Source organism: Magallana gigas, chromosome 10, assembly GCF_963853765.1.
Source record: "Magallana gigas chromosome 10, xbMagGiga1.1, whole genome shotgun sequence".
Lineage (NCBI taxonomy): Eukaryota > Metazoa > Mollusca > Bivalvia > Ostreida > Ostreidae > Magallana > Magallana gigas.
The window spans coordinates 7,189,814-7,203,272 of NC_088862.1; the positions used below are offsets into that span (position 1 = coordinate 7,189,814).

The window sequence follows — 13,459 nt, forward strand, 5'->3', positions numbered from 1 at the left end:
TGATACATGTACTATTCATCCGTTTTTACCCACAGAGAAACTCACAGAAACAAATTTCTTACAGAAATTTGTTATGGGTAATGTTTACAGCTTTTCTCCATTTGGAAATACTTGAGACACCTGCACAATTAGTAATTATCATCTACCATGGAACTTTCATGTTGTTAGCAAATGCAAAATCCCCATACATGTAGACTTTTTATTTTTAGTCCTGTATTGAAACCTGACAAGTTAGTGGGGGCTTTTCAAAAGGGAAATCTTGGGATTTTTTCATATTATTAAATGAACATCGTTTGAACCCTGAGGTATTTATAAATATCAAATAACTTTAAGATACTGTGCTGCAAAATTATCTTGGGACAGGGTATAGGACACTATTGCAGAATTAAACATTGCTTTGCATTTATAATAATCATTTCTAAATCCAATTACTTGTAAAATGCATAAAAAATCTCTCCAAAGTTATTTTTAATCATTAATTGTACACGTCACTGAAGAAAAAATCGGAATCAATTTAATGGTGAAAGCTAGACTGCTAGGTATTAAAGCTATTTATATACAAAAAGAATCAATGAAAGGTTGTAAGAATGTGTGTGTATATATATATATATAAACTGCGCAGTTAGATTAAAGAAGTCAGCCAGTGAACAATATACCCTTCAGAGACATTAAATTGTGATAATTGAATAAGTTGAACTTTTTTTTTTATCAGAAGACATTTCTTTGTCTGTTCAAATATCTCTTCCTGCAACCTTTTCCTACTAAAAGTTTTAATTTAAAGGCTGCAATATCAGGAAACATTAGTCGCATAAAGCTTTAAACTCAAGACTATTAAACATTTTTATTGCTCATACTTGAGCTTTAAACTTTTTTCCTTCAACATATGGTTTATCATTGTATCATTCAAATCAGCGTTCTCAGATAGCAATGAGAAGAAAATACAGTACACATAGATTATTAAGGCCTAAATAATCTTGGATTTAAATTTATGAAATTGTACATTCTCATTAAATAATATTTAATATGTAAAAAAAAATTATTATGAAAGCTAAAATTCTGCAGCTATTTGTAAATTGTTGTGATGATTACATATAGAATTTCAACATAAATTAAGGGTGATGTGCAGCCATCTTGTACATTTGAGGATAAGAATGTAAACATTTGAAACAAAGTTGCACCAATTAAATTAGCAAAATTCAAACTTTTTCTCAACAAATGGTTGTAGAGAGGTCACCAATGAACCTCCTTCATATTTTTTCAGAAATTTTTAATCTTCAAAATAAGTCTGTAGCTGTGCAGTACGACAGCTGTTCTGAGTGATGAAGAAGGCATAGTCCTATTCTTGTATGAATACTTTTCAAACAAAATGGCATGTAGGACTTCATATTTATTGCTTTTATATCTTTTGGCAACATTTTTGGCAAGTTTCAAGCCAATTCAAGAAATGTTTACATTCTTATCTTCAAATGTACAAGATGGCCACACATCACCCTCAAAGTAACACCTAAAATTGTTGATATATAGAGAATGACAGCATTCACACAATATTGTCATTCTTTTCTAGGAATAAAAAAAATCTGTACTTGTACTATCTAACTTAGTAATTCTGACATTTGAAGAGGTAAACAGTTCTCAAGTATTTCCTTCACAAGACAGTGGTCTTCTTAGGCTAGCTGACAGTTCACCATCACAAAATACAAATGCCCACTGGTTTTCAATGTTTGAAGTCAACGATAACTGTGGCCAAAATTTCAATAATCATTAAGCAGTTTGACAGCAAAACCATGAACCTTTGTGATTCCATAAGAAAGCCTTTTTCCCAATTAATAAACAACCAAGTTCAATGGTTTTATAAAGGAAGTGACCATGATTGGTTGTTTCCCTGATATTTACCTTAGGTTTAATCATCAGTATGCATGAACATATTGTTTGATATCATACAGTATTAAAAAAAGAAAAAAATCTTTTTTATGATCTTCCAGTCTTTCTTGAGATACAGTAATAATCTCATTGCCAATAGGTCATTATAGGGACAAGAGGTCCACGACCCACACTACTCACCTGAGCAAAAATACCCACCTGAGACGAACAGGTAAATAGATGACTCAGGTGCTCAATATGAACAAAGGCAATCATCAGTACAAAGATTCAAGTGGGGGCAATGATCTAGCTGTTTACTTTTTCATGGAAACTAAGAACTTGTTGTATTAAATTTTTTTAAAGATTTTTATTATTGGATCCAAAAAAACTAAAAAATTGTTGTCTTAAATATAAAGATTTTTATTATAGAAAAAAAAAACATGCTGATAATTTCAATTAATTCAAACGCTTAAAAAATTTATCAGCACATGATAATCAAAGAGTATTCTACGTTAAAAGACCTCATTAACACCTGTTTGTATTTGGACATGACTGTTAATACAATTAATGAGAAAATTAATTTGAAAAAATTGAGTTCAATAGACTAAAATCATTTATAAAAAATCATTACAATATATGTATAGTTGAATTACAACAGACAAATTAAATATTATGAGAGACAAATACAGAGGGTTCGGCTTAATCTGATAGTCAATTTGTCAAAGAAAAATTATCACAATAAGCGATTATTGGATTAACCGATTTATCATTTTAGTGGTCTTTGATTTTGGATAGAATAGAATATAACTTGTTTCAACACATAATTTATCAATGAAAAGATTCTGTATGTCTATAGCTTGAAATGAATTATTTACCTTGCATTAGCAATGAAATAGCATTTTAGTCTTTTGTTTGTAAATGATAAAAAAAAAATGTTTTTCATTACAATCTGTCAGTGGCTGCCATTTTTGACAGGAAGTACCAAGAGGAATTTGCCCCTCTTTTCACTTGGAAAATTTAATTGAATTCTTTTTTCTGTTATATAACATGCTCCTATATAATTAATTATGCATGATAAAAAAATTATTTGAATTTCATTTTTTTAAGTTTTCTATCTTGATGTAAATTTGAAAGTAATCAGAATTTCCTGAATGCACATGCTTCTAAGCAAATCATTTTAGATTCAGAATTTCATGTTTAACTGATTCTTAATGGTGCAAGCCCTACATGAAATTAACATATACAATAGGTAAATAAACAAAGAGTAAAATGTGTAAGGTCAGTCCTGTGTGCGGTCATCCGGAAGAACTATTGATGTCGTTAGCTTTCATCTTACGAGGAAGGGAGCCCCCTGTGTGCGTTGAAGTATAACTTATGCACTGTAGAGATCATATAACTGAACATATGACACATATTTTTTTCCATTCGATTATCAGAAAAAATATAAAAAGATAAATATAATTTATTTCGGTTGAACTCAGTGAATTAGAATAAAATTATTTTCTTTTGTGGAAACGCCAATAAGAGATAGGGGCAGGGCTTAAGGTGTTGTAGGTAAGTCGTGTTCGATATGTATTCATTCTGGTGTTCAAACTTTGCACGGGAAAGTTTGAAGTGTATGGTTGTGGTAATCAGTACTTGATAAGGTTCTTATTGAGTATACCGGTATTATGGTAATGTGCTCCTTAACCGCTTTAGATTAAGTGGAACCCTCCGTATTATATTTAAAACCAGTTTCTTCATGATTTAATATATCTATCAACAGTTACAGTATGTATACACTCAAACTTTCCAGTTACACAAATTGTTTTACAAAAAAAATGGTTAGATGATAAGTCTCACATGACTGCACAAGACTTAGAAATAGATTGTCACTGTTTACTGATTTAATCACCTTGTGTGAATACAAATCGGACCTAAAAACTGACATTTAAGAAGGCACGTACCAATTACACAACCAAACTGAAATTTTCCCATAAAAAGTGATCCCCCCCAAGAAAAGAAATGATGTCTGTATAGAGCTTGCTCATGGAATGATGGGCTTACCTCTGGGCAACCATTGGATCTGTCCAAATGAACATTCCATGACAGTTTCTTCTGATCTGCATGATTAGGTGTTATATGTATAGAGCGGAAATCATCAATTGAAGAAAAGAACTCCTGGGTAGAAAGAAAAAAAACAAACAAACCAAATAAAAAATCAATTCAACCACCATTTTGTTTATTACTGTTGTTTGTAATAAATATGTTGGTGAAGTGTTATTTTCACAGGTCTTCGTACAGGTAACGTTACATTTTTAAAGGACAATAAGCATCAGTTGTTCTTACATTGTCAATAAACAGGCCTTTGTACTGGGTGTTGCCATTTTCCTCGTGCTGCTGTACGTCCAGGGTGATGTGAACCGGTCGCAGACTTCCTGATACCTTCTTAGCCTCGTACCGCTCTACTCCGTAACTCTGCACCTCATTCAGAACATCCTGTTATATCATAAATATGTACAGATAACTACATTCCTGTACAAAGTTCTATAACATAGTTTTCACTGTATCAAATAACGAGAAGAAGAGTATATTTTGAAATCAAAGTAATTTTATGGACTGCATGTATATAAAAAATTAATGTACAAATAGTCAAGAGCCACATATCTAAAACTGGTTTTTTTTAGTGTGTTGCTATATGCACTAAAACAAAGACAGATTAGACCAAAAAAAATTTAAATTAAATCTTTGATGGATGCCTATATATAACATATTCAATGTTAATGTTTTTCCGTCTCTTGGAAAGCACAAGAAGTCGCGATTGATTTGTTCATTGTGTTCTTTTGTTAATTCGTACATAAAATAAGAGTTATAGATACTTGATAATATCAGAGATCTTGAGATATAATTCTAACATACCTTTGGAAAAGAGTAGGGTTTTACCTATTACAATGCTTGACAAGTTGCAAGAGTGGATGAATATCTTTAGTCCATAAAGAATTTTCAAAAAATTCTACTAATACTTGTGATGTATATGCTTTAACAGCCATACAATATCTGACCTTGATATATCCCATCAATAGTTCCTCCACTTTAGTATTGCTGTGCTGAGCCAAGAATTCTTCCGTTTTCGTTTTCATTATTTTTCTCAATTGGTAGCCTCTGCAGAGCCTCACAACAAGATGGGATGGCAGGAAAGCTTCTAGTTTCTGTTTGTTAAGGATATCCTGACAGTCTTTTTCCTCCATTTTACTTGCAATGACAATGCTGAGAACAGCATAACCTCTGGCTTTAGCCTCATTCTTTATGTCCTGTTCATAGATATCACTCAGTCGGCTTTTCACAAAATCATCTTTACACTGAAGGTAGAGATATTTCAAGATTTCGGGCCCAAGGGCAGGCAAGTTGTGTAGGAACTTTCTCCCAGGAACATAACGAATTCTCAGAAAGAAAGTGTTTTTCCCACCAGCTGTTGGCGAGTTCAAAATGTGCCTTTTCAACTCCTCAATGGTGATACAAGGGTTCACCCACAACATTTTGGGTATCTGTTTCTTGTCAATGGAAGCCAATCCAAAAAGCTGAACAGCTGCAGGTCCCATCTTTGGGAAATAGCGTTTTAACAGCTGAATACACAAGTCCTCTACAACTGTCGGGTTGTCTTTCGAGTCCACATTATACACTGTGCCATCATGCAGCTCTACCTGCAGGCATACCCCAGAAGTGGATTGGACAGACACCAATGACAAAATATTCTGGACTGCCTGACTGTCAAGATCTGCACTAGTTATGGGAGGGGCTAGTCTCTCCTCTCTTGGGGAGGAAGAGGAGGAGGAGGTTGAGGGGCCATTGACTTTAGTGGAGGTCAAGTTGGTTACCTGTGTGTGGGTGGAGGACACAGAATCCGGGCCGGTCTCGGCCGAACCTCCTGGAACAAGTTCAATGCGGGAGTTTGCAGAGTTCATATTTGCACTGGCATCGCTGTTGATCAACTGAGTTTTTGACATATTTGACATAGTTGCACTCTGTTTTAAACTGTAATATTTCAGATCACTTTCATTTGCACAGTAAAGGGTTGCAATCTTTCATCTGAAATATGAAGAAAAAAATATTTCCTTTTACAGTCATTATATGCATATGGTAAATAAGGAAGGAATAGATTGACAAGAAAATGTGATGCTTTATTTAGCTACAGCTCTAAATATTGGAGAGTGGCCAATTATTAACTACAATGGTTGATCTAAAAGTAATGTCACACTATGCACCGCGCTTCTCACTTGCACTGTATTGTGTAAAATGATGCATCAAAATTGTCCATATCAAAATTCTAATTCGAATTAAAATTTTGATTAAATCTCATTGAACAGATATCAAGATGTTGATGTTTATAGCATAATAAATATGCGACATTGCCGTGTCATAAATTTACGTCTTTTTAAATTGTGTATTTATGAATAAATTACATACTTCAAAATTTGAAAAAAAAGCCCCAAACAACACAATATTTTGAATCAGATATATAACATAGACATTTTCTAACTGTTTAAAAAAAAAAAGGGAATGTTACTGTCCATTTCGGATATCTATACAATGCCTTTTGTCTCTAGATCAAGGAACAAGAGGCCTATGGGCCACATCGCTCACCTGAGGAACAATAGGTATGATAAAATCAGCTCAATGGAGTCATAATACAAACTATCTGGACAATGTACAATAATTCATGTAAATCCTGTATCAATAAAATCCATTTTCCCCTGGATATTCTTATGTTTATAATCATTATTTAGTCCCTTTTCTAACAGGATGATTTTATAGTCATATCAGATGTTGAGTATTGCAGTTCTAAAAAAGATCCCTAACAATAGTTTATATATGGGATATAAACGTACATCAAACTCTTAACCTTCTCGTGAGGCCAAAGAATTGTCCTGGGGCCAAAGTCTTAACAATTATAAAGAATCATCTGGCTGATTAGTTTCTGAGAAGATTTTTAAAGATTTACCCTATATATTCCTTTGTTTAACTTTGACCCCCCCCCCCCCCATTGTGGCCCCATCCTACCCCCTGGGGATCATTATTTTCACAACTTTGAATCTACACTACCTGAGGATGCTTTCACACAAGTTCCAGCTTTCCTGGCTGATTAGTTTCTGAGAAGAAGATTTTTAAAGATGACTGTTTATTCCTATGTAAAACATCGACCTCCCATTGTGGCCCAAACCTACCCCCAGGGGTCATGATTTTCACAAATTTGAATCTACACTACCTGAGGACGCTTCCACACAAGTTTAAGCTTTGCCGGCGAATTAGTTTCTGAGAAAAAGATTTTTAAAGATTTACTGTATATATTAATTCCTATGTTAAACTTCGATCCCCCATTGTGGCCCAACCCTACCCCCGGGGGTCATGATTTTCACAACTTTGAATTTACACTACCTGAGGATGCATCCACACAAGTGTCAGCTTTCCTGGCTGATAAGTTTCTTAGAAGAAGATTTTTAAAGATTAACTGTATATATTCCTATGTAAATTTAAACGTCAATCCCCCATTGTGGCCCCACCCTACCCCCGGGGGTCATGATTTTCACAAATTTGAATTTTCACTACATAAGGATGCATCCACACAAGTTTCAGCTTTCCTGGCCGATTAGTTTCTGAGAAAAGGAATTTCTAAAGATTTACTCTATATATATTCATTTGTTAAACTTCGACACCCCATTGTGGCCCCATCCTCAGGTGAGCTAAAAAGGTTTAGTTTACAATTCAATAAGTTGGTTTCTGGAAGAACAGATTTTGAAAATTTTCGTAATAAATATTGACAATTTTTTTAATTTTTAAAGCGCTAAGCATAGCTCAGCGGTTTATTGTGGTTAGACTTCAACTTCCGGTGCATCGAATAACCGCCCCCTATAAGCAAAAGTATACATCATTTAAACTGGTTAGGGAACCAGTTTCAGGGGTTTATGCACATAACTGCACGGGCAATTGTGAATCTAATTTACGGGCTATTGTGAAATTAATGTATGGGGCTTACATACATCATTGCAGGGACTGTCATGCAGTGATGAGGAAATATAGTGCGTATACAGAAGCTGAAATGCTATATACATATATCTGTTAAATACATACAGAAGCTGGGTTAGCGCTTTTCAGTACTATCAGTACTTTGATTTAATCTTTAGCTTTTAAGATCTGTGTACAAACATAGAATTGTGAGCAAATCTCTGTATCTTGCTTATAATTCGAAGCTTAACACTCAAATATGGTTAGTAAATAGAAATTGTAAACAATTAAACACAAGAAACATGCACTACATGTATAACAAATAAAGAACACAATTTATTTTTTCGAAATGAATCATATATATATACATGTATATACCTACATATTTCCGTAAGCGATATCAAACTTTATTTAAACTGAATAAACTAGAGAAAATGCCGAGCATCTCAACAAAAACCTACTGCATTAATCTACCATTACGCAAAAGATAATGCCGAATTACCGATAGAATGAATTGTATTTCAGTACTCCTACATCAGATTTTGCTTAATTTCCGCAGGTAAACAGTTAACGTAACTGTTTGATTTACCGAAGTCTCTGTTTGATTTGATACGTAAAAATCACGAAATACAGACGCGATTCCAGGTTACAAAGCATAAATAATGAAAACGAAACGAAAATCAGAACAAGCTAACATCAACGTCATGTGTGAAAACTGTCAACGCATTGAAATATTTAGCCTCAATTTACTTCACAAAATCGGCACCAATATATTTTTCATGTTTCAAAAATTTCCCTTCATACGCGAACTGTTGCACAACAAGCAATTTCATCATAGTCAGATCGACCCTTTTTCGTATAATGTCATGGCTGCTTTAAACAAAGAACCTCGTTTTAGAAGTATGGAATACGAGTCTTGGTAAAATGGGTACGCAAACCCGGGCCGTGGCAAAATAAATGCCGGGGCAGATCGGCAATCGTCAATTCCAAATGCGCATTATTTTGCAGCGATATTTACAGCAAATGCAAATATACTGGTCCATCAAATATTCTGAAATTTTAATGAGATTGGCAGATTAATAACTGCCAATCTTTTGTTTTGCCCAGGCCAAGTCTTGTCTACCCATTTTACCGGATGCCGAATCCGAAGCTATTAAACTGATTGAAACACGCCTTTCCTATTTTATTATTTTCGTTATAACTCAGATTTGAAACAGAATTAGACCTTAATTTTTGCAATTTATATTTTCCTTCCCATAAGGATAATTTATGCTAAACTACGTTGAATTGGAATCAGTAGTTCTTGAGAAGAAGATTTTTAAAAATGCACCCCCCTTTTTCTACAGTTTCAAGGTTTTCTCCGCTTTGAATACAGATCGGACTTTTATTTCTGCAAATTATATTCGCCCTCCCATAAGGATGCTTTGTGCCAAATTTGGTTGAAATTGGATAAGCGGTTTTAGAGAAGAAGTTCAAAATGTAAAAAGTTTACAGACGGACAGACAGACGGACAGACGGACAGACGGACGGACGGACAGACGGACGACGGACAAAAAGTGATCAAAATAGCTCACTTGAGCTTTCAGCTCAGGTGAGCTAATAAAAAGGCTGGCCATGTGAATAGTGATACGATGCATTTTTTAGTTCGATGGATAGAAATCACTAGAAAATGTACTGGAAACAAAAAATCGACCTAAAATTGAGAGTGGGTGCACAAGGCACCCTTAACGTGGCTTTAATATCTAATAAAAGCATATGACATGTTTATAAACAAATTAGATAGACAGGAGCTCTGAAGGAAAGTTAAAGCTACTGTAGGTTCTTAGGTAATGAGCTATATCATAAAGCTACGTTAATGACTTCTTAAAGAGACCTTGACAAACTGATCGCACATTAAATAATCCAATATACTAATCGATTGATTACAAAAAGAGTAATTAGTTACTTTATAAAAAATGATAAAAAAAAATGTAAAATAGGGCATCGTGGCCAATGTTAATAGAGTTATAAATTACAAAATTCTACCAGAACGCCAAAGATCTAGAAATGACGTCGCTTACGTGTGGCGACTATTCTTACCTCAGGCTCTACAAAATATATTATCTTCAGGAAAATTTATCATAATGCATTAGAATTTTCAAATCTGAATTGAAATAGGTGGATATCTAACAGCACAAATTTTTGTCACTTTACGTCGATTTTTCACGATTTTATCGCATCTGTGACATTACTTTTGGATCAAACATATCAAACAATTAACAAATCATGATACAATACAATGCATTAACTCTGTAATTTCCAAAAGAAGAAGATTAGAATTTTAGCTTGAGAATCTTAAAACTACTATTTGGTCAAGTCATATTAAATATAAAACTAAATTATCACATGTTTATCTTATATTTAATATATGGTGGATATCACTCATGGGATAAATTTTTGATATTCCACTATGTGTTCTTACGCCACGTGATGTCCTAATTAAACATTATGTAGCTTTAGGCAGATTAATGACGTAAAATTAAAAATTAACAAAATAATTCAGCTGAAAAGCATAGAGTTATAAATGAGCAGCTTTTAATGCTGTTTCAATTTTTTTATACATTGATAAAAATATACTAAAAAATGAAATGTTTGTTGGTTAATAATCTTCAAGGAACTTTTTTCCATGCGTAAAGTTGTTGATGTCCTGTAGTGAATGTGTTGTGCGGCTCACAATTATAATGTTTACAGAAAGAGTGAGGTTTAACTTGTGATAAAACATGTGATAAAAAGAATCTCTCATGATTTGCGATGGTATATGATTTTTATCCAACTCGTGTGTTTTCTATCCCCTCGCCAAGGCTCGGGGATTGAAAATACACAACTCATTTGATACCATTGCAAATCATGAGAAATCCTATATTTAATATGTAAAGCAAATATTAAGCTTTGTGTAATAAACGAATGTGTAATAAATTATTAAGTAACAAATGAAAAATCAATAATTAAACGCCAGTCAGTTCAAACTACCGTAAATTCTTTATTCTACGCGAGTACTTAATTCTGCGATTCCGCTGTTTTGCATCAAATAGCAAGAATAAAAAATTGCAAGAACCAATTTTTTGTCATGATTTCATACAGCTCAAAACTGTTTGAAAAAAAAGAGCGAGATTTTAAATTCCTTGAGACCTGCTTAATGGGATCCTCAAGATTAATGAGGAATTAATAGTATGTCATACACACAGCATACTTAGTATATCTTTTACAATATTTGTCTATAGCTATTTGTTATCACAGATCATATTGTACTTCAACTTCAATATCTTTTAGTATTCAGTCAGTTCTATGAATGTCAACTGTAGAAATCAATGCAAAATGCATTTCTGTTTATTTTTACTATATGCTAAACAAAAGGAATTTGAAAATCAGCCAAAATTAGGTTTTTCAACTCACAATATTCATGTTCATTAAAGCTGGTCAATTTACTTCAAATGCAAATGCACTGATGATTACTGGCGCACAGAAACTGAGTGCCTGAAAACAAGGCAATTACATGGGTAAATTTTTTTATTAAGTCTAATTGCCTAAAAATAATAATTAACATATATACTGCATTAACTGAAAATTAATGGACTCCGTGCAGCTCTGACAGGAAGATGTACAGCTTAATTAGATAAGGTTCAAAAAAAGATAAAATACTGTGGAAATGTGACAGTGAAATTTGGTTTATTGCCATATTGTCTATTATTAGATTGAGTTAGGTTTGCAATTAATGGGCTTACACAATAAGGATTTCGCACAGCTTTGCACTAATTGTGAAGATCTGCATTTTAATTAGATTACGTCATGTGGTTTGAACACTGTTTTAAGTTTTGAATGATTGCTAGATGTTGGAATAGAAATAAATGAAAATCAATCCACTGCAATATTGTTACTGCAACAAAACGGACAGAATATGGTCCATGATGGAACAAGGCTAGTGATCTTAACTGACAATGACATACACTAAAAACCATAGTAACAAAGTATTATTATTCAAAACTTGAAAAATTAGTATCATAAAAAATAAAATGCTCCTAGAGCATGACATAGATATATTTGACACAATCTAGTAGAATCTGTAATTTGTGTGCATAATTTGATTTTTTCCAGTTATAACATCAACTAAATTTAGCTAAGGTACTATAATATGCATTTTTACTGGTCGTCGGATGACAGTTGGTTGCAAAGCACCAATTTGAGTGTCAGTTGTCAAGTTGTAAGCGAGAAATAAAGCCCACATTTCTTTGTTATGCAAACAAAGCTCTGGTCATGTTTTTGCTTACATTTTGTATGTTGAAAAGAAAATTCCTGGTTTCGAACTAAAATGAATGTGACAAATTTATGCTATGAACTGTTTATTTTTGTTCAAAACAAATTAGCAGAGAAAGAAATTTGCTTGAAAAATAATTTTAATTGGTATATTGAATTAATGTAAACAAAAACAAGGCAAGAGCCTTTGTTTTACATAAATTGTGAGCTCCAGCTGTATCTTGACTGACTCTCAAAGTCTGGTTGATCATTTGAAATTCATTACTAAGACATTGTGAACTATAAAAATAAAATAAATAAATGTGACCATGCTCCTTTGAAAGAGGACCCTGCAATGTACAGTAAATTAAAAATATACATACTCAGTAGTACTCTTTCAGTAACAACAAATTCCCTATTTAGTATCATCAATTAAGTTATAGATTTAACTGTTTTTTTGTGTTGTGTAAATTATACCATGGGTTGGGTTCATGACCCCAGGTTTAACCACAAGAGACGAAGTTAAATGAGGTTTCCCGGTTATTCCATATGGGATAACTGCAATGTGTTGAAGTATTTATCCACAATTTACTTTAACATAGGGACAGTAAAGCATCAATTCATAAGTTATTTTTTTTTAAAAGCCAACAGTTATATACACTGTACCAGAGGTGTCACTATAGCTGTACCTTTTTTGACAGTTTAAATTAATAATTATTAATTTGAGCATGAATTTTTTAAATATTAATGTATCAATCATGGAATATAAAAACAAAGGAAAACATTACAGATATTTATTCATAATTATTAATTAAGCACCTCATTATCTTTCATACAACTTACATGCATAAGATATATACAAATACAATATATATAACACAGACTTGTATATATATTTAGATTTAACGAGGACACCACTATGCATTCGAGACTGAAAACGTCACTCAAAATTTTTCAGTCTCGACGAATCTTGCAGAGATAAATTTTGACTGACGTTTTCAGTCTCGACGAATTGCATTCTTATATGTCCAACTGCTTTTTGACGCTTGTGGTTTTTTTTTTTGGTAGTAAATTACTTAGTACTTACCACTGAAATTGTCATGTACCCCGTGAACAGCTGGTGAACGGAAGAAAACGATGCAAGATTCACAATATATCACGTGTTTAAAAGATTCATCTCCCTGCAATCAGTTTTATTCAACAGCATTGAACCATTGTTCCTGTTAAACCCAAGAAACCACCACAATCGTTACTTTCTTTTTAATTTTTACTGGAAAACCAATAGATGTCACACGTCGACATTAACCTCGGACGTCATGCGATGGCATCAATGTTGGGAAAGGAACTACTT

General features: G+C 33.1%; 1 protein-coding gene across 3 annotated transcripts in view; it reads right to left on the minus strand.

The window, feature by feature from the left end:
- Positions 1 to 13,386, minus strand: part of LOC105323965 (tyrosine-protein kinase JAK2) — a 52,693-nt gene extending 39,307 nt beyond the window's left edge. For 2 of the 3 annotated variants that reach the window (XM_066072857.1, XM_066072855.1), the window contains exons 1-4: positions 13,196 to 13,385; positions 4,902 to 5,925; positions 4,189 to 4,338; positions 3,907 to 4,020 (exon numbers count right to left, since the gene is read on the minus strand). In XM_066072857.1, the coding sequence (XP_065928929.1) occupies positions 3,907 to 4,020; positions 4,189 to 4,338; positions 4,902 to 5,852 (1,215 nt within the window). In that variant the 5' untranslated portion in view covers positions 5,853 to 5,925; positions 13,196 to 13,385. Of the gene's footprint in view, positions 1 to 3,906; positions 4,021 to 4,188; positions 4,339 to 4,901; positions 5,933 to 13,195 lie in introns of all 3 variants that reach the window. The other variant, XM_066072856.1, reaches the window with a different exon arrangement.
- Between the last annotated feature and the right edge of the window lie 73 nt (positions 13,387 to 13,459).